The 22,302-nt window shown below is 39.3% G+C and overlaps 1 protein-coding gene across 1 annotated transcript in view; it reads left to right on the forward strand.

Annotated features, from left to right (window-relative positions):
• The first annotated feature begins 12,600 nt into the window (after nucleotides 1–12,600).
• LOC138427957 (cytochrome P450 2C19-like) overlaps nucleotides 12,601–22,302 on the forward strand; it is a 44,358-nt gene continuing 34,656 nt past the window's right edge. Inside the window, exons 1-3 of the mRNA XM_069568084.1 lie at nucleotides 12,601–12,917; nucleotides 16,230–16,392; nucleotides 16,549–16,698. Coding sequence (XP_069424185.1) covers nucleotides 12,750–12,917; nucleotides 16,230–16,392; nucleotides 16,549–16,698 — 481 coding nt within the window. The 5' untranslated portion in view covers nucleotides 12,601–12,749. The remainder of the gene's footprint in view (nucleotides 12,918–16,229; nucleotides 16,393–16,548; nucleotides 16,699–22,302) is intronic.

Below are 22,302 nucleotides of genomic sequence, written 5' to 3' on the forward strand. Positions count from 1 at the left end.
GTTGAGACTTGGAATGATTACTTACTTGTGAGGTTGGAGGGATTGGGATCTTTTGCACAGCAAAGCTAATCATAAACAAAACAAAGACAACCCATAAAATAGGAGAAAATATTTGCAAAGAAAGTAACTGACAAGTGATTAATCTCTAAAATATACAAACAGCTCATGCAGCTCAATATAAAAAAAAAATCCAAAAATGGGCACAAGATCTAAATGGACATTACTCCAAAGAAGACATACAGAAGGCCAAAGAACACATGAAGAGATACTCAATATCACTAGTTATTAGAGAAATGCAAATCAAAACTGTCATAAAGTGTCACTTCACACTGGTAAGAAGGGCCACTATCAAAAATCTACAAACAATAAATGCTGGAGAGGATGGAAAGAAAAGAGAACCCTCTTATACAGTATGGAGGTTTCTTAAAATCTAAAAATAAAGCTATCATATGATCAAGCAGTCCCACTCCTGGGCATATACTCATAGAAAATAATTCCAAAAAAAAAAAAAATGCACCCCAATATTCACTGCAGCACTCTTTACAGTTGCCAGGACATGGAATCTACCTAAATGTCCATCAACAGGGGAATGGATAAAAAGGATGTGATACATATATACAATATAATTATTACTCAGCCATAGAAAGAACAAAATAATTCCACGTGCAACAACATAGATGGGCAGGGGCAATGGTAGCAGCTGTCCTGGGAGGTGCCTCTTGACAAGTGCCCACTTGAGAGGTTGCTATTAACCCTATCATTCAGTTCAGTTCAGTTCAGTTGCTCAGTCATGTCTGACTCTTTGTGAGCCCATGGACTGCAAGCACCTGGGCTCCCTGTCCATTACCAATACCCGGAGTTTACTCAAACTCATGTCCATTGAGTTACTGATGCCATCCAATCATCTGATCTTCCGTCATCCTCTTCTGCTCCTGCCTTCAATCTTTCCCAGCATCAGGATCTTTTCAAATCAGTCATTTCTTCACATGAAGTGGCCGAAGTATTGGAGTTTCAGCTTCAGCATCAGTCCTTCCAATGAATGTTCAGGACTGATTTCCTTTAGGATGGACTGGTTAGATCTCCTTGCTGTCCAAGTAACTCCCAAGAGACTTCTCCAATACCACAGTTCAAAAGCGTCAATTCTTCTGTGCTCAGCTTTCTTTATAGTCCAGCTTTCACATCCATACGTGACTACTGGAAAAACCATAGCTTTGACTAGATCGACCTTTGTTGGCAAGGTAATGTCTCTGCTTTTTAACATGCTGTCTAGATAGGTCATAACTTTTCTTCCATGGAGCAAGCATCTTTGAATTTCATAGCTGCCATCACCATCTGCAGTGATTTTGGAGCCTCTCCCCCAAAATAAATTTTGTCACTGTTTCCATTGTTTCCCTATTCATTTGCCAAAAAGTGATGGGACCGGATGCCATGATCTTAGTTTTCTGAATGTTGAGTTTTAAGCCAACTTTTTCACTCTCCTCTTTCACTTTCATTAAGAGGCTCTTTAGTTCTTCTTCACTTTCTGCTGTAAGGGTGGTGTCATCTGCATGTCTGAGGTTGTTGATTTTTCTTCAGGCAGTCTTGATTCCAGCTTGTGGTTCATCGAGTCTGGCATTTCTCATGATGTACTCTGCATGTAGGCTAAATAAGCAGGGTGACAATATACAGCCTTGATGTACTCCTTTTCCTATTAGGAACCAGTCTGTTGCTCCATGTCCAGTTCTAACTGTTGTATCTTGACATGCATACAGATTTCTCAGGAGGCAGATAAGGTGGTCTGATATTCCCATCTCTTTCAGAATTCTCCATAGTTTATTGTGATTCACACAGTCAAAGGCTTTGGCATAGTCAATAAATCAGAAGTAGATTTTTTCTGAAACTCTGTTGCTTTTTCAATGATCCAATGGATGTTGGCAATTTGATCTCTGGTGCCTCTGCCTTTTCTAAATCCAGTGTGAACAGCTGGAAGTTCAGGGTTCATGTGCCTTTGAAGCCTGGCTTGGAGAATTTTGAGCATTCCTTTGCTAGCATGTGAACTGAGTGCAATTGTGTGGTAGTTTGAGCATTCTTTGGCATTGCCTTTCTTTGGTATTGGAATGAAAACTGACCTTTTCTGGTCCTGTGGCCACTGCTGAGTTTTCCAAATTTGCTGGCATATTGAGTGCAACACTATCACAGTATCATCGTTCAGGATTTGAAATAGCTCAACTGGGATTCCATCACCTCCACTAGCTTTGTTCATAGTGATGCTTCTTAAGGCCCACTTGACTTTGCATTCCAGGATGTCTGGGTCTAGGTGAGTGATCACACCATCATGGTTATCTGGGTCATGAAGAGCTGTTCTATATAGTTATTCTGTGTATTCTTGCCATCTCTTCTTAATATCTTCTGCTTCTTTGGGTCTATACCATTTCTGTACTTTATTTTGCCTATCTTTGCATGAAGTGTTCCCTTGGTAGTCTCTAATTTTCTTGAAGAGATCTTTGGTCTTTCCCATCCTATTGTTTTCCTCTGTTTCTTTGCATTGATCACTGAGGAAGGCTTTCTTTTTTTTTGGGGGGGGGGCTGTCACAAAGGTAATGTATTGAAGTCCCTCTCTAATTTTCATACTCATATTTATTGAATTTAACTCATATCTACAAATTATTCTTTTTTTTAACTTTATAACGTTGTATTGATTTTGCCATACATCAACATGAATCCGCCACAGGTGTACACATGTTCCCAATCCTGAACCCCCCTCCTACCTCCCTCCCCATACCATCCCTCTGCTGGCCATACACACCAAGGAAACGTAAGGAAGGCGTTCTTGTCTGCCCTTACTCTTCTTTGGAACTTTGCATTCAAAAGGGTGTATCTTTCATTTTATTCTTTGCCTTTTCTCTTTTCACAGCTATTTGTAAGGTCTTGTCAGACAACTATTTGCCTTATTGCATTTCTTTTTCATGGGAATGGTCTTGATCACTGCCTCCTGTACAGTGTCACGAACCTGTATCCATACTTCATCAAGCACTCTATCAGATCTAGTCCCTTGAATCTATTTGTCACTTTCATTGTATAATCGTAAGGGATTTGATTTAGGTCATACGTGAATGGTCTAGTGGTTTTCCCTACTTTCTTCAATTTAAGTCTGAATTTGGCAATAAGGAGTTCATGATCTGAGCCACAGTCATTTCCCAGTCTTATTTTTGCTGACTGTATAGAGCTTTTCCATCTTTGCCTGCAAAGAATATAATCAGTCTGATTCGGTATTGACCAGCTGTTGATGTCCATGTTTAGAGTCGTCTCCAGCGCCTGCATGGTGCTGAAGCAACTTTGAGGAGTTATCCCACCTCCAAGGGCAGAGAAGCACCAGCAAGAGGGTATTCATTTTAGTGGCAGCTGCATGGTGCTGAAGCAACTTTGAGGAGAGGCTCCGTGTCCAAGGGCAAAGGAAAAGCCCCAGGAAGACAGTTGGAGGGGAAAATCAGTTTAGAATCAAACCTCATACCTGCCAGAGATGCTCAGAGTGCCCAAACAAACGTTGTGTGCACCAGGACCCAAAAAAACCCAGACACTGAGAAGAACTGTGTTTGAGTATCTCCTGTGGAGATACAGGTCAGCAGAGGACTGCTGCAGGGGCAGGGTCTCTGGGTACAGTACACCTGGGTATGACATAAGCTCTCCTGGAGGAGGTCACCATTAACCCCACCATAGAGCTACCAGAACTTTCACAGGACTGGGGAAACTGACTCTTGGAGGGTACAAACAAAACCTTGTGTGCACCAGGACCCAGGAGAAAGGAGTAGTGACTCCACAAGAAACTGATCCAGACTTGCCCATGAGCATCCAGGAGTCTCTGGCAGAGGTTTGGGTCAGCGGCAGCCTGCTGCAGAGTTGGGGGCACTGAGTGCAGCAGTGGGTGCGTGGGACCTTTTGAAAGAGGTCGCCATTATCTTAATTACCTCCACCAGTGTATTGTTCATCTCTGTTTACTTGTTTTTTCCCAGCATCAGAGTCTTTTCCAATGAATCAACTCTTCTCATGAGGTGGCCAAAGTACTTTGGCCGTTAGATACCCTATGTCTAAGGACAAAGTACTTTGGCCACCTCATGCAAAGAGTTGACTCATTGGAAAAGACTCAGATGCTGGGAGGGATTGGGGGCAGGAGGAGAAGGGGACGACTGAGGATGAGATGGCTGGATGGCAACACGGGCTCGATGGACGTGAGTCTGAGTGAACTCCAGGGGTTGGTGATGGACAGGGAGGCCTGGCGTGCTGCGGTTCATGGGGTTGCAAAGAGTCGGACACAACTGAGAGACTGAACTGAACTGAACTGATAGTTTAGCCTCAGGTCAAATAACAGGGAGGGAACACAGCCCAGCCCATCAACACAAAATTGGATTAAAGATTTACTGAGCATGGCCCTGCCCATTAGAACAAGACCCAGTTTCCCCCTCAGTCAGTCTCTCTCATCAGGAAGCTTCCATAAGCCTCTTATCCTTCTCCATCAGAGAGAAGACAGAATGAAAACCCTATCATAGAGCCTGTAAACTCCAAGCCTTGATAGATAATAGTGCAGATGATCCAGGATCTTTGAAAAGGAATGGAGAAGATGCAAGAAGTGTTTACCAAAGACCTAGAAAAACTAAAAAACAAGTAAACAGAGATGAACAATACACTGGAAGGAATTAATAGCAGAAGAATTGAAGCAGAAGAACAGATAAGTGACCTGAAAGACAGAAAGGTAGAAACATTGCTGTAAAACTGAATATAAAAAAAGAATGAAAAAAAATGAAGATAGCCTAAGAGTCTTCTGGGACAACATTAAACACACTGACATTTGCATTATAAGGGTTCCGGAAGGAGAAGACAGGAAGACAGGTTCAAGAAGGGGGAGTAGAAGGATGTGCACTCATCTTCTCCTGCGAGAACACCAAAATCACAAATAGCTGTTAAGAACAACCCTCTACAGGAGAATGCTGGAACCCACCAAAAGAAGATACCCCATCTCCAAGGACAAAGGAGAAGCTGCAACAAGATGGTAGAAGGGGTGTGGTCATATATAAAATCAAGCCTCATACCCACGAGAGATCCCTGGAGGGCACATACAAAACCTTGTGCACACCAGAACCCAGGAGAAATGAGCAGTGACTGCACAAGAGACTGAGTCAGACTTGCCTGTGAGTGTCTGGGAGTCTCTGGTGGAGCTGTAGGTTGACAGCGGCTGGCATGCGGTCAGGGGCACTGATAGCAGCAGCCCTAAGACATACTTTCATAAGTCCTTTTGGGGGAGGTCATCATTTCCCCTATCATAGTTTGGCCTAGGCCAAACACAGCCCCACTGATTAGCAGAAATTGGATTAAAGATTTACTCAGCATGACCCTGCCCATCAGAGTAGACCTAGTTTTCCCCACAGCCAGCCCCTCCTATAAAGAAGCTTGCACAAACCTTTTATCCTCATCTATTAATGGACAGAATGAAAACCACAATCACAGAAAACTACCCAAATTGATCACATGGATCACAACTTTGTGGAACTTAATGAAACTATGAGGCATGCCATGTAGGGTGACCCAAGATGGATGGGGTCATGGTGGAGAATTCTGACAAAACATGGTCCACTGAAGAAGGGAATGGCAAACCACCTCAGCATTCTTGTCTTGAGAACCACATGAACAGTATGAAAATGAAAAAAGACATGACATGGAAAGATGAAAACCCAGGTTGCTAGGTGCCCAATATACTACTAGAGAAGAGTGGAGAAATAGCTCCTGAAGGAATGAAGTGGCTGAGTCAAAGCAGAAATGACACCCAGCTGTGGATGTGACTGGTGGTGAAAGCAAAGTCTGATGATGTGAAGAACAGTATTGTATAGGAACCTGTAATGTTAGGACCATGAATCAAGGTAAGTTGGAAGTGGTCAAGCAGAAGATGGCAAGAGTGAGCATTGACATTTCAGGAATCAGTGAACTAAAATGGACAGGAATGGGGGAATTTAATTCAGATGGCCATTATATCTACTACTGCGGGCAAGAATCCCTTCAAAGTAAAGGAGTAACCCTTAGTCAACAAAAGAATCTGAAATGCAGTACTTGGGTGCAATCTCAAAAACAACAGATTGATCTCAGTTCATTTCCAAAGCAAACAATTCAATATCTCAGTAATCCAAGTCTATGCCCCAACCACTAATGCTGAAGAAGATGAAGTTGAATGGTTCTGTGAAGACCTACAAGACCTTCCAGAACTAACACCCAAAAATGATGTCTTTTACATCATAGGGAATTGGAATGCAAAAGTAGGAAGTCAAGAGATACATGGAGTAACAAGCAAGTTTGGTATTGGAATACAAAATGAAGCAAGGCAAATGTTAACAGAGTTTTGCCAAGAGAACACACTGGTTATAGTAAACACCCTCTTCCAACAAAACTCTATACATGGATACCACCAGATAGTCAATACCAAAATCAGATTGATGATATTCTTCACAACCAAAGATGGAAAAACTGTATACAGTCAGCAAAGAGCAAGATTGGGAGCTGACTGTGTCTCAGATCATGAACTCCTTATTGCAAAATTCAGACTTACACTGAAGAAAGTAGAGAAAACCACCAGACCATTCACATATGATCTAAATAAAATCTCTTATGATTATACAGTAGAGTGACAAATAGATTCAAGGGATTAGGTCTGATAGAGTGCCTGAAAAACTATGGACAGAGGTTCACAACACTGTACAGGAGGCAGTGATCAAAACCATTCCCAAGGGGTGTGGGGAATGCGACAAGGCAAAATGGTTGTCTGAAGAGGCCTTACCAATCAGTGAGAAAAGAAGGGAAGTGAAAGGCAAAGGAGAAAGGAAAGATATAACCATCTGAGTGGAGAATTTCAAATAATAAGGAAAAATAAGAAAGCCTTCCTAAATGAATAAAGCAAAAAAATAGAGGAAAACAATAGGATGGGAAAGACTAGAGATCTCTTCAAGAAAATTAGATATACCAAGGGAATATTTCATGCAAAGATGGGCACAATAAAGGATAGAGATGATATGGATCTAACAGAAGCAGAAGACATTAGGAGGAAGTGGCAAGAATACACAGAACTATCAATAAATGTTTTAATGACCCAGACAACAACGATGGTGTGCTCGTTCACCGAGAGCCAGACAACCTGGAGAGAGAAGTCAAAAGGGCCTTAGGAAGCATTACTATGAACAAAGCTAGTGGAGGTGATGAAATTCCAGTTGAGCTATTTCAAATCCTAAATGATGAAGCTTGTAGAAGTGCTGCACTCATTAGGCCAGCAAATTTGGAAAGTTCAGCAGTGGTCACAGGACTGAAAAAGGTCAGTTTTCATTCCAATCCCAAAGAAAGGCAATGCCAAAGAATATTCAAACTACTGCACAACTGCACTCATTTCACATGTTAGCCAGGTAATACTCAAAATTTTCAAAGCTAAGCTTCAACAATATGTGAACAGAGAACTTCCAGATGTATACACTGGATTTAGAAAAGGCAGAGGAACCAGAGATCAAATTGCCAGTACCCATTGGATCATAGAAAAAGCAAGGGAATTCCAGAAAAACATCTACTTCTGCTTCATTGACTACACTAAAGCCTTTGACCACATGTATCACAACTAACTATGGAAAATTCTTAAAGAGATGGGAATACCAGAGCAGCTTACCTGCCTCCTGAGAAACCTATATGCAGGTCAATAAGCAACAGTTAGAATTGTACATGGAACAACAGACTGGTTCAAAATTGGGAAAGGAATAAGACGAGGCTGTATATTGTCATCCTGCTTATTTAACTTACATTTAAAGTGTGTCATTCAAAATGTTGGGCTGGATGAATCACAAGCTGGAATCGAGACATACCAATAACCTCAGATATGCAGATGATACCATCTTAATGAGAGAAATAAAGAGAAACTAAAGAGCCTCCTGATGAAGGGGAGTCCTTCATTGGAAGGCCTGATTATGAAGCTGAATCTCCAATACTTTGGCAACCTGATGCTGACTCATTGGAAAATATCCTGATGCTCAGAAAGATTGAGGGCAGAAGAAGATGGGGGAGACAGAAGGTGAGATGGTTGGATGACATCATCAACTCAATGGACATGAGCTTGAACAAAATCCAGGAGATAGTGAAGGACAGGGAAGCCTGGAGTGCTGGAGTCCATGGGGTTGCAAAGAGTCAGACATGACTGAGCAACTCAACAACGAACAACAAAGAGAAGAGAGAGAGAATAGACCTGAGCAAACATTCGAAAAGATAATAGCTGAAAACTTCCCTAGCATAGGAAAAGAAATACTCAGCCAAGTCTATGAAGCAGAGAGAGTCCCAGGCAGGATAAACCCAAGGATGAACATACCAAGACACATAGTCATCAAACTGACAAAAATTAAAGACAAAGATAAAATGTTTAAAAAACAAGGGAAAAAAATAACAAAAAGCATACAAGGGAACTCCTATAAGTTTATCAGCTGATTTCTCAACAGAATCTCTACAAGCCAGAAGGAAATGGCACAATATATTCGAAGTGATGAGAAGGAAGAAGATATAACCAAGAATACTCTACCCATCAAGTCTGTCACTCAGATTTAAAGGAGAAATCAAAAGCTTTACAAAGGCAAAAGTTAAGAGAATTCAGCACCACCAAACCAGCTTTACAACAATTGAACAAGGAACTTCTCCAGGCAGGAAACACAAGAGAAGGAAGAGACCAACCTACAAAGAATAAACTTAAAACAATTAAGAAAATGGTAATAGGAGCATATATATTGATAATAACCTTACATGTAAATGGATTAAATGCACCAGCCTAAAGACAGACTGGGTGGATGAAAGATGAAATACATGCATGTATGCTTTTCCACTTACCACATCACTCTACTTAAGCCCCCAAAATGTAATTATTTTATACTGTTAGGTTAATCATGTTTCCATTATGGCTTGCAATTGCAATTACATATTTTTTGTCTGGCTATTAATTGTGAAAACTGATAAACATTTTTCATTGTTGTGATTAGATGACTACTGTTCATTTAATACCATTGGGTCATGATTGGTCAACAGAAAATAATAGAATTCTATATCACTAAAACTACCATTTAATAGAAAAACCTGTAATCACTTTTTCAAATCCAGATGCACATTAGAATTATCTCCGAATTTTTTGAAAAATGCAAATGCTTAGGTATTGTTATTTTTTCCAAAGTTCCAGATGTGATTCTAATGAGCAGCCATATTTAAAAGTAACTGGATTATATGATAATCTTTTATTTTTATCTAGTTTGTTTCACTTTTTCTCTTTCATATTCAGTGCTCCCATTTCATTTAGTTTATGTTTTCTGATTTCTCTGTCTGTTTTTGTTGTTGTTCTTTCTCAAACCTTTATCGCGTATAGCAGAAAAGCTTTCATTTATATATGTATAATGCAATATATATATTTTAGAAAACTTAAGAATTTTTGCTTAGCTAAAAAATATATGACATTATGATTCCACTTGTGTTACTATGTATAAATAGAATGCTAGAATTCTAATTTATATTCACTCAAACCTTTGATATAATTCCATTTATTCTGGCATCAAGTATTACTGCTGAAACTCTAGAAAGCTTATTATCTTGGTGATTTTTAAAAAAATTTGAATGAGGCTTGAAACTTCTAATCCAATTCTGAAAAAGAGTTAAGAGAGACTATGTTGTAAAAAAACAACAAAACAGGAAATTAACATGTGGTACAGTATTAACTGGACTTCCCTGGTAGCTCAGCTGGCAAAGATTCTGCCTGCAATGCAGGTGACCCCAGTTCATTCCTGAGTTGGGTAGATCCCCTGGAGATAGGCTACCCACTCCAGTATTCTTGGGCTTCCCTGGTGGCTCAGACAGTAGAGAATCTGCCAGTGGTGCGGGAGACCTGGGTTTGACACCTGGACTGTGAAGATCCCCTAGAGAAGGACATGGCAACCCACCTCCAGTATTCTTGCCTAGGGAATCCCCATGGACAGAGAGGAGCCTGGTAGGCTACAGTCCGTGGGATCACAAAGCAACTTGGGCATGACTGAGCAACTCAGCAAAACTCAGAACAGCACAGCACAGCACAGTATTAACTAAAGCACAGAATTTGTTCAAATTTCACAAAATTTTATGCTAGTGTCCATTGTTTGTTTTCATACCTTATTCAAGATTCCACATTGTATTTAGTTGCCTTGAGCTGCTTCAGCTGCATGCAGCAAATTTTGATAAATGCTGTTTTCATTTTTATTTCATTACAAATATTTTTTTAATTTTCCTTGTTATGGCTTCTTAGATATACTCATCATTTAAAAGTGGATACTTAATTTTCACATACCTGGAGTTTTTATTTTATTTTTTTAAAATATAAATTTATTTATTTTAATTGGAGGTTAATTACTTTACAATATTATCCTTGATATTAATTTCTCATTTAGATGCTTTTTTCTCTTCAATCACCCTCAGTGCTTTTTCTTTAAACCTTTTTAAGGTTTTCAATGGCTAAGTCAAAGATCTGTCTTGATAAATGTCACGTTGCACTTGAAAATATGTGGGCTATTTTAAAATATTTTTTGATATTGATTTCTGACATAATCCACAGCAGTAAGAGAACACACTCTGTATGATTTCAATATCTTTAGATCATGAAGTTTTTGCATCTTGTTTTATGTTCCTGGATATGTTCCATTGTCTCCTGGTGTATAGTATATAGGAACTTGAATAGAATTTGTATCCTGCTATTGTGTGAAAACTGTATAAATCTAACTATGTTGAATAGGTTCATAGTGCTTTTTAGATCTACTGTATACTTCTACATTTCTTTCTATTCATTTTATTAATTTTTGAGAATTTGATATTGAAACTCCAACTAAAAACCTTAATTTATCTACTTAAAAAAATCATTGCAATACACAGTGGAATTATATGCAAATTTGTTTTTTATTTTCCAGTTCAGTTCAGTCTCTCAGTCATGTACAACTCTTTGCAACCCCATGAGCCGCAGCACGCCAGGCCTCCCTGTCCATCACCAGCTCCTGGAGTTCACTCAAACTCACCTTCATCGAGCCGGTGATGCCATCCAGCCATCTCATCCTGTGGTCCCCTTATCCTCCTGCCCCCAGTCCTTCCAAGCAACAAAGTCTTTTCCAGTGAGTCAGCTCTTCGCATGAGGTGGCCAAAGTATTGGAGTTTCAGCTTTAGCATCATTCCTTCCAAAGAAATCCCAGGGCTGATCTCCTTCAGAATGGACTGGTTGGATCTCCTTGGAGTCCAAGGGACTCTCAAGAGTCTTCTCCAACACCACAGTTCAAAAGCATCAATTCTTTGGTGCTCAGCTTTCTTCACAGTCCAACTCTCACATCCATACATGACCACAGGAAAAACCAGAGCCTTGACTAGACGGACCTTTGTTGGCAAAGTAATGTCTCTGCTTTCATATCTTTCATTCCAAGGAGTAAGCATCTTTTAATTTCACGGCTGCAATCACCATCTGCAGTGATTTTGGAGCCCCAAAAAATAAAGTCTGACTCTGTTTCCACTGTTTCCTCATCTATTTCCCATGAAGTCATGGGACCAGATGCCATGATCTTCGTTTACTGAATGTTGAGCTTTAAGCCAAATTTTTCACTCTCCTCTTTCACTTTCACCAGGAGGCTTTTTAGTTCCTTTTCACTTTCTGCCATAAGGGTGGTGTCATCTGCATATCTGAAGTTATTGATATATCTCCCAGCAATCTTGATTCCAGCTTGTGCTTCTTCCTGCCCAGCATTCTCATGATGTACTCTGCATATAAGTTAAATAAGCAGGGTGACAATATACAGCCTTGATGTCCTCCTTTTCCTATTTGGAACCAGTCTGTTGTTCCATGTCCAGTTCTAACTGTTTCTTCCTGACCTGCATATAGGTTTCTCAAGAGGCAGGTCAGGTGGTCTGGTATTCCTATCTCTTTCAGAATTTTCCACAGTTGATTGTGATCCACACAGTCAAAGGCTTTGGCATAGTCAATAAAGCAGAAATAGATGTTTTCCTTGAACTCTCTTGCTTTTGCCAAAGTCGCCTGTAAATGTGGTATCATACTTTCACAATTTAAAGGACTAAAAATATTTAAAAATTAAAAAATAGATAACTGACTAGGACTTACTGTATAGCACAGGGGTCTACTCAATATTCTATAATTTTCTGTATAGGAAAATAATCTAAAGGATAAAAAGAGTGGATATATGTATATGTACATGTACATGTATATGTACATGTATATGTACTATTCACTTTGCTGTATACTTGAAACTAACATTTGTAAATCAAGTACACTACAATAAACTTGTTTAATTTGGTAATAAATAAATAAATAAAAATGGCATAGAATATACTGATTGTCTTCAAGTCATAAATTTGCAACTGATCATTGACTTGAATCCAGAGTTTTGAGCTGTTTTTTGGCATCAAATTATTTATTTCAATGGTTCTCAATCCTGACTACATAATGGAAATTTTTTTTTAAATTATCAAACATGGATCCCAGCCCAGTACAAGTAAATGACAATCTCCAAAGTTATTACTGGACAGAGGGAAAACAAGACTAAAGTACACTTTAATTTTATCTTTATCAGTGGCCAAAGTCTACTCAGAATAGAGTATAAAGTGCATGTGATTGATTGATATCTTTAGTCCTCAGAGAGACCCATATTGAATCAGCAGGGACTTAGATTTCAGGCTCACAGTCGTCTGAGTAAGAAGAGAAGGTGTCAATGGATCTGGCTGTGGTCCTGGTGCTCTGTCTCTCCTGTCTGCTTCTCATCTCACTCTGGAAACAGAGCTCCAGGAAAGGGAAGCTCCCGCCGGGCCCCACTCCTCTCCCGATTCTTGGAAATATCCTACAGCTAGATGTTAAGAACATCAGCAAATCTTTAACCAATGTAAGTAGCCTTTATGCTCCTCCAGGGGCTTGAGAAGGGTAAGTAAACTAAGTTCAGTTTTTTTGCAGGTCAACTATGTTGTCAAATATTTTTTTTTCCAATGTAATTAACCTCCAATTAAAATACATAAATTTATATTTAAGCCCAGTTTTAAAAGTAATATATATTTCTCTGAGCACATTTTTTTTCTTTTACCTTTTAGTTTGTATTTATTTATTTATTTATTGAAAAAATGTTTATTTTTACTTGATTTTACTTTACAATAGTGCATTGGGTCTTCCTTGCTGTGCACAGCTCTCACTAGTTGTGGCAGATTGGAGCTACTCTAGTCGTGGTGCACAGGCTTCTCGTTGTGGTGGCTTCTCTTGTGGAGCATGGGTTTTAGGGCACATGGACTCAGGAGTTGTGGAAAACAGGCTTAGTTGCCCTTTGGCACAAGGAATCTTTCTGCACCAGGGATTGAACTTTCATCAGTGGGTGAATTCTTAACCACTGAAACACCAGGGAAGTCCTGGGCACATTGTTAAAACAGATCAGCAAATTATTCCCTGTAAATTCTGGTATTCCTGTTGCCTTTTCTGACCTGTCATTGTCATAAGTAGAGAAAAGAAGTAATGTGTTTTGTGAGCAGAGAAATAGTTGTCTTTGCACAAGTAATAGAAACAAAATAATAAAGTGGCAAAAGCTGCATGTGTTACTCCCCTTTTTTGTTTCACAGCCTTTCGCTATGATTTGGGACTGAAAGTCAATGGTAAGATTTTTTTGTGATTAGAGATTTCCTTGCAGAAGTCTTTTACTATATAAGCTGTGTGTTTTGTTCAGATGGCCATGAAAATAGAACTTTTCTGAAGAAGGACATTGTGGTTGGTATTAAGGAAATAGCTCTGCATTCAGCACAAGGATGAGTGAATGAGGGAAAGAAGTCACCAGTCAGGGTCCCACTGGCAGCAGAAGCACTCATTTGGATTCTGCAGGAAGCTCCTGTCTGTACCCGGTAAATAATGCAGAATGGAAGATATTGATCCTCCATGAGATATGCATGTCCTGACGCTGCCTCTATGATGCTTCCTCCCTGTCTGTCTTAGTGACACCATTGGATCTCAAACTAAGCTGGGCGTTAGAGTTATCTGAATTCATTTTTTAAAATATGGAATTCTAGTATTTATCACAGGGCTGCTGCTGCTAAGTCGCTTCAGTCGTGTCCAACTCTGTGCGACCCCATAGACAGCAGCCCGCCAGGCTCCCCCATCCCTGGGATTCTCCAGGCAAGAATACTGGAGTGGGTTGCCATTTCCTTCTCCAACGCATGAGACTGAAAATTGAAAGTGAAGTCAATCAGTCGTGTCCAACTCTTAGCGACCCCATGGACTGCAGCCTACCAGGTTCCTCCATCCATGGGATTTTCCAGGCAAGAGTACTGGAGTGGGGTGCCATTGCCTTCTCCACATCACAGGGCTAGGGAATATGAATTCCCATTGGAAGAACCCTGCATGTGGTTCTGAAGCAGCCAGCTAGGTGATGGTTTAAAGGTGGACCTCGGGGATTGATGCCTTGCTCATTAAGGATCAGAAGGTGAATAAGAGTTTCAAATTTAAATCTATGTAGTAGCCATGGGACGCTGGAAAGGAAATGAAATTCCACAGCCTGTTTCCTTATTTATTGTTGTTGTTGTTCAGTTGCTCAGTCATGTCTGACTCTGTGACCCTGTGGACTGCAGCATGCCAGGCTTCCTTGTCCATCACTATCTGCCAGAGCTTGCTCAAACTCATGTCCATTGAGTCAGTGATGCCATCCAACCATCTTGTCCTCTGTCATCCCCTTCTCCTCCTGCCTGCACTCTTTCCCAGCATCAGGATCTTTTCAAATGAGTCACCTCTTTGCATCAGGTGGCCAAAGCGTTGGAGCTTCATCTTCAGCATCAGTCCTTCTAATGAATATTCAGGGTTGATTTCATTTAGGATTGACTGATTTGATCTCCTTGCAATCCAAGGTACTCTGAAGAGTCTTCTCCAATGCTACAATTCAAAAGCATCAATTCTTCAGCACTCAGCCTTCTTTAGGGTCCAACTCTCACATCCATACATAACTACTGAAAACACCATAGCTTTGACTAGACAGACTTATGTCATCAGAGTAATGTCTCTGCTTTTTAATAGGCTGTCTTGTTTGGTCATAACTTTTCTTTCAAGGAGCAAGCACATTTTAACTTCATTGCTGTAGTCACCATCTGCAGTGATTTTGGAGCCCAAGAAAATAAAATCTGTCACTGTTTCCATTGTTTTCCCATCTATTTGCCATGAAGTGATGGAACTGGATGCCATGATCTTCGTTTTCTGAATGTTGAGCTTTAAGCCAACTTTTTCACTCTCCTCTTTCACTTTCATCAAGAGGCTCTTTAGTTCCTCTTTGCTTTCTGCCATAAAGGTGGTGTCATCTGCATATCTCAGGTTATTGATATTTCTCCTGACAATCTTGATTCCAGCTTGTGCTTCATCAAGCCCAGCATTTCTCATGATATACTCCTTATTTATAAGCCAGGCAAATAAACCTGCTGAAGGTGCTGATATGAGAATTCATTGTAATCTGGGTACCAGTTACTTGGGCCATTGCCTAGCATAACAGATGGAAATGGAAACGGTAACAATTACCATCATCAGTTCAGTTCAGTTCAGTTCAGTTCAGTCACTCAGTCGTGTCCGACTCTGCAACCCCATGAATCGCAGCACGCCAGGCTTCCTTGTCCATCACCAACTTCCGGAGTTCCCTCAGAGTCACGTCCATTGAGTCAGTGATGCCATCCAGCCATCTCATCCTCTGTTGTCCCCTTCTCCTCCTGTCCCCAATCCCTCCCAGCATCAGAGTCTTTTCCAGTGAGTCAACTCTTCTCATGAGGTGGCCAAAATACTGGAGTTTCCGCTTCAGCATCATTCCCTCCAAAGAAATCCCAGGGCTGATCTCCTTCAAAATGGACTGGTTGTATCTCCTTGCAGTCCAAGGGACTCTCAAGAGTCTTCTCCAACACCACAGTTCAAAAGCATCAATTTTTCAGCGCTCAGCTTTCTTCACAGTCCAACTCTCACATCCATACATGACCACTGGAAAAACCATAGCCTTGACTAAACAGACCTTTGTTGGCAAAGTAATGTCTCTGCTTTTCAATTACCATCATACTTATTTATTAAATTCAGAAATATTTAGGCTGTATGTGGCAGAATGAAAGCATAATAGTAGGATGATAATACATTCTGCCTCAGGCACAATGTAGTTTCAAATATTGACTTCTTTTGTTATTATGTGTACCTCCCTTCACAGCTCTCAAAAGTCTATGGCCCTGTGTTCACTGTGTATTTTGGCATGAAGCCCATCGTGGTCTTGCATGGATATGAAGCAGTGAAAGAAGCCCTGATTGATCTGGGAGAAGAGTTTTCTGGAAGAGGAACATTTCCACTGGCTGAAAGAGCTAATGTAACAAATGGTATGTGTTAAGCATTGGCAGTGGGAGTGGGCAGGATGGAAACAGGAATTTGAAGAGCTCTCCAGCAGAGCTTGGTCCATGTTGGGGGCTGCCAAGTGTCAGCTTCCTTCTCCTTCCCTAGGACCTCCCTCCTAGTTCTATTTCTCCTCCTGGTAGGAATCCTTTTCAGCAATGGGAAGACATGGAAGGAGATGCGGCGCTTCTCCCTCATGACCCTGAGAAATTTCGGGATGGGGAAGAGGAGCATTGAGGACCGAGTTCAAGAGGAAGCCCGCTGCCTGGTGGAGGAGTTGAGAAAAACCAATGGTGAGCAATTCTATGCTCTGATAGCTCTATCTTTAATAGTCTTCTCTGTCTCCAATGATGCCTCTTGGAAGCATTTCAGGATGGGCCACATCTTTCCTATGGGTCATGACTGTCTCCTCCTCATGTGGAGGAGAGAGTGTTTGAAGAAGAGAACCAAGCAGGCTTTTGTGTATCTATGCTTGCTGGGTGTGGACTTCTATGATTACACATACCATGCGGTTACAAAAAGTCATTTATTCATAGTGTCTCTTGAGCCCTGTTTTAATATCAGAAATCACTAAGAATGGTTTTGAATCATTTCATGAAAGAGAGAACAGTGGTTTTCCTGTATCACAAATGTGGTTGTCTGTTTTAGAGCATTTCACCAGGGAATACTTATTAAGTGGACAGGGTGGGAATGACCTCCTCATGCCCTTAGGGAGCATGAAACAAGTGTCATATGTATTTACCTAATTAAACTATATTCTTATATTCTGTCTCACAGACACATCTGAGAGTTATTCCAGGACCCAGGCCTGAAGTTCTGGCCAATAGTTATGTCATCTATGATTTCAGTCCATTAGGAATATCTATCTCAGTGAAGTTCTCCTCAATCATGAGTTCTCTGTAAAGGCATGAGTGCGTGCTAAGTCCCTTTGGTCATGTCCGACACTTTGTGACCTTATGGACTGTAGCCCACTAGGCTCCTCTCCCCATAGGATTCTCCTTGCAAGAATACTGGAGTGTGTTGCTGTCCCCTCCTCCAGGGGATCTTCCTGACTCAGGGATTGAACCCGTGTCTCCCTCTGCAGTCTTCTGCATTGGCAGGCAGGCTCTTTACCATTAGCTCCACCTGGGAAGCCCTCTCTGTAAAGGCAGCACTATTTAAACATATCAGCATCAATGATTTTTGTTACTCAATACTCACTATATCTATATTTTGAAAAAATATATGCTAACATATTCAGCACAATACACCAAACCAAGTGATTAATATGAATTGTTTAACTATATTTCAACCTAATTAATACCTTTTTACCCTGTCTTCTCGAACTAGAATTTGACTCTGTTTTCAGTTTACCAAACTTTGCTCCATCATTATTGGATTTTGATAACAAATTTATGGTAAATATTTACTTCCCACTACCAGCCACAAAGTGTTTGTCACAATGACTCTGATTTTTCAGCTTGTATTACAAATTACACTGTTTTATTTTTTTCTTCAGAATTAAAGTATTTTTATAGAAAACAACATATAACATGAGATCTATCCTCTTAACATATTACTATGTGCAGGACAGTATTATTAACTATAATCACACAGTGAAAAGTGAAGTCACTCAGTCATGTCCGACTCTTAGCGACCCCATGGAATGTAGCCTACCAGGCTCTTCCATCCGTAGGATTTTCCAGGCAAGAGTACTGCAGCCTACCAGGCTCCTCCATCCATGGGATTTTCCAGGCAAGAATACTGGAGTGGGTTGCCATTCCCTTCTCCAGGAGATCTTCCTGACCCAGGGATTAAACCCAGGTCTCCCACATTGTAGGCAGATGCTTTACCGCCTCAACCACCAGGGAAGTTAATCACACAGTAGCCCTTTAGAACTTTCATCCTTCATGACTGATACTCTCTACCCATCGAACTCTCCATTTCCTTTCCCCGAGGCCCTGCTAACCAGCAATCTACTTTCTATTTCTGTGAGTTTGACTTCTTTGGCTACTTCATTTAAGTGGAATCATGCAACATTGGTCCTTTCATGACTGACTTTTCTATTTAGCAAAATATGCTCATAGGTCATCCACATTGTAGTATGTGACAAGATTTATTTCATGTTTATGACTGAATAGTACTCCACTCTGTGTATTTACATATTTTCTTTTTTTGCTAATTATTGAGGGTATTTAGGTTCTTTCCACCCCATGGCTATATCTATTTGAGATCCCAAATCAGTTCAGTTCTTTTGAATAAAAACTCATAAATGGGGCTTCTGGTTAATATAGTGATTGTATTGAATATTTCTGTTTTTGAGGAGCTTCCACAGTCAAAATATGAACACAAGGGCTGGTCCAACCACACCATTGGTTATTAATAAGCTGAGACCAGCACAAAACTTAATGATTAGGGATGTTAACATTGTCTTAGATACCTATTGACCAATCTTCTTTATTTTTTTAATGAACACAAGTTAAAAATATTATATAACTCATTAATGAGGAAATAAGTTACAAGTAGTAACACAGTGTTCCAACCAGGTTACAGGACAAGGGTGAAAAAGTACAGATTTATTTAGAGTGAAAAAATGTTGATATGAATGTGCAAATGAAGACAAAACTATCTAGGAAAGTCAACTGAATCTCTACAGAACAGAGTTTGTATGTCTAGAGACAAGAATTATTTTGTGTCACTATCTATTGTTGAAAATTGAAAAAGTTGCAAAATATCTCCCATAGAATTACAGAAGAGTGAACTACATAGATAGTGCAAAGTTTTCTACTGAACCATACATTTTCCCTACATGGTAGCTGTAACTACACCTACATATCTAGGTTTTTAAAAAATCAACTACCTGAACGGATGTGGTCTATACTCAATATTTCCCCCCAGGTTCATTGAGATATAATTGATACTGTGTAAGTTTAAAGTATACAATATGTTGATTTTATATACTCGTATATTGAAATAGATTACTACCATAGCACTGTCTAGCACCTCCATCAAGTCCCATAATTACCTTTCTTTAGAAAACATATAAAATCTAATTTCTTAGCAATTTTTTGATACATAATATGGCTATGTTAACTCTATTAATACTGTTGTGCATTAGATTCCCCAGAACTGATTCATTTTCTAACTGGAAATCTGTACTCTTTGAGCACCATCTCCTTATTTCCCCAACCTCCTGCCCCCTAAAAACCATCCTTCTACTCTGTTTCCATGTGTTAGTTTTTTGTTTTTGTTTTTTACATTCCACATATAAGTGATTTCATATAGTATTTATCTTGTCTGTCTTATTTCACTCAGCATAATGTGCCCACGATCCATTCAGTGGTAGCAAATACAAGGATTTACTTCCTCTCATGGATGAATAGTAGTCCATTGTGTGTGTATATGTATATATCACTCAAGCGCTGCACTTAAAGTGATGTATATACAGTAGACACTTGAACAATGTGGGTTTGAACTCATTGGTCTCCTGATATGTGTATATTTTCCAGTAAGTGTTTGCTACAGCACCACATGATTCATGCTTGGTTGGATCCTGGAACATGTAACTGCAGATGTGGAAGGCCAACTGTAAAGTTGTACATGGACTTTCAACTGTGGCCACGTGGGATGGGGGTCAGTGCTCCATTCCCATGTTGTTCAAGGGTCAGCTCTTTGTGTGTATATTTATTTTTTCTTTATCCATTCAACAGCTGATGGAGACTTAGTTTGTCTCCACATCTTAGATATTGTAAATAATGCTCCAATAAACATGAAGTATAGAAACCTCTATGATATTCTGTTTTCATTTCATTCAGAAGTAGCAATGCTGGATCATATGGTAGTTTTATTTTTAATATATAGAAGAACTTCCACACTGTTTTACACAGTGACTGTAGAAGTTTACATTCACTCCAGTAGTGTCATGGTAATGTTCAGAACCTTTTATGCACTTGTTGGCCATTTGCATGTCTTTTGGCAGATGTCTGTTCAGTTCCTCTGCCCACTTTTAACCAGGTTGCTTTTCTTTTTATTGCATTGTATGAGTTCTCTACATATTTTGGATATTAACCCCTTATAAGAAATATGGTTTGCAAATATTTTCTCACATTTTGTAGGTTTCCTTTCATACTTATTTTGCTGTGCAGAAAAGCTTTTTACTTTGATGTAGTCCCATTAGTTTACTTTTTATTTTATCGCTTGTGCTTTTGGTGTCACATTTGAAAAATCACATTCCCAAAACCGTTCTCAAGGAGTGTTTTCTCTAAGTTTAATTCTAGTAGTTTTATGCTTTCAGGTCTTCCATTGAAGTATTTAATCCACTTAAAGTTAACTTTTATGAGTGGTAAAGATAGGGGTCTTGTTTCATTATTTTGCATGTGAATTTGTAGTTTTCCTAACACTATTTATTGAAAAGACTATCCTTCTCCACTGAGTATTCTTGGCTCCCTTGTCAAATATTAGTTGATAATATATGTATGGGTTTATTGCTGGGCTCTGAATTCTGTTGCATTGGTTTATGTGTTTGTTTTTATGCCAATACAATATTCTTTTGATATCTTAGCTTTGTATTATGATTTGAAATCAGAAATTTTAATGTGTTCAGCATTTTCCATTTTTCTTGGAACTTCTTTAGGTATTTGGGGTCTTTTTCTAATTCCATGTGGATTTTTAGAATGATTTTTTTGTATTTCTGTAAGAAATGCCGTTAGAATTTGATAGAATTTCATGAAATTACAATGAATCTTCAGACTGCTTTGGATATTATAGACATAATAGTAGTATTAATACCTCTGATTCATGGACACTAAATAGCTATTCATGCCTTATTTAATTATTTTCATCAGTGTCTTCAAGAGATCAGTATAAACACTTTTATTTCATTGGTTAAATTTATTCTTAAGCATTTTATCATTTTATTGTGAGAAAAATGGGATTGTTTTCTTTATTTCTTTTTCAGACAGTTTGTTTTTAAAGTACAGAAGTGCAAATCATTTTTTAATGTTGACTTCATATCCTGCAACTTTACTGAATTCACTGATTAGTTCTAACAGTTTTCAGTAGGGTCTTCAGGGTTTTCCATATATAAGATCATAGCATGTGCAAGAAGACTTTTTTACTTCTTCCTTTTCCTTTATGTGTGTATGCATGCTCAGTCGTGTCTAACTCTACAACCCTAGGGTCTGTAACCCATCAGTCTTTTCTGTCCATGGAATTTTCCAAGCAAGAATACTGGAGTGGGTTGCCACTGAGAGACTGCTGGGGCTAGGATTCCAGTACTATATTGAATAGGAGTGGTAAGAATGGGCATTCTTATTGTTCCTGATCCTAGAGGAAAAGCTTTTGATCTGTCACCCCTGAGTACAATGTGAGCTGTGGGGTTGTCATAGATCACTTTCAGTTGTAATGTCTCATTTTTTATGTTGACTTCATATCCTGCAACTTCACTGAATTCACCGATTAGTTCTAAGCTTTTAGTAGGGTCTTTAGGGCTTTCCATACATAATATCATAAGATGTGCAAGCAGACAGTTTTTACTTCTTCCTTTTCCTTTGGACACATTTTATTTCTTTTTGCTGAGAGATGCCTGTGGTATGAACCCCCAGTACTATGTTGAATAGGAGTGGTAAGAGGGGGCAATCTTATATTTTTCCTGATCCTAGAGGAAAAGCTTTAAGACTGTCACCTTTGAGTGTGATTAACTGTAGGTTTGTCATATATCACTTTATTATGTTGAGTAATATAGAAGTGTTTTTATCAAAAAGAATTTCTAATTTTGTCAAATGCTTTTTCTACATCTATTGTGTTGATTTTTGCTTTTCATTTTAATAATGTGGTATATTGCATTGATAAATTTGCGTATGTTCAAAAGAGTTTGAGGAGGATTGGCAATGTTTCTAATCCTTAAATGTTTGTGGAAT

The sequence above is a fragment of the Ovis canadensis genome, chromosome 22 (genome assembly GCF_042477335.2).
Source record: "Ovis canadensis isolate MfBH-ARS-UI-01 breed Bighorn chromosome 22, ARS-UI_OviCan_v2, whole genome shotgun sequence".
In the NCBI taxonomy this organism is placed as follows: domain Eukaryota; kingdom Metazoa; phylum Chordata; class Mammalia; order Artiodactyla; family Bovidae; genus Ovis; species Ovis canadensis.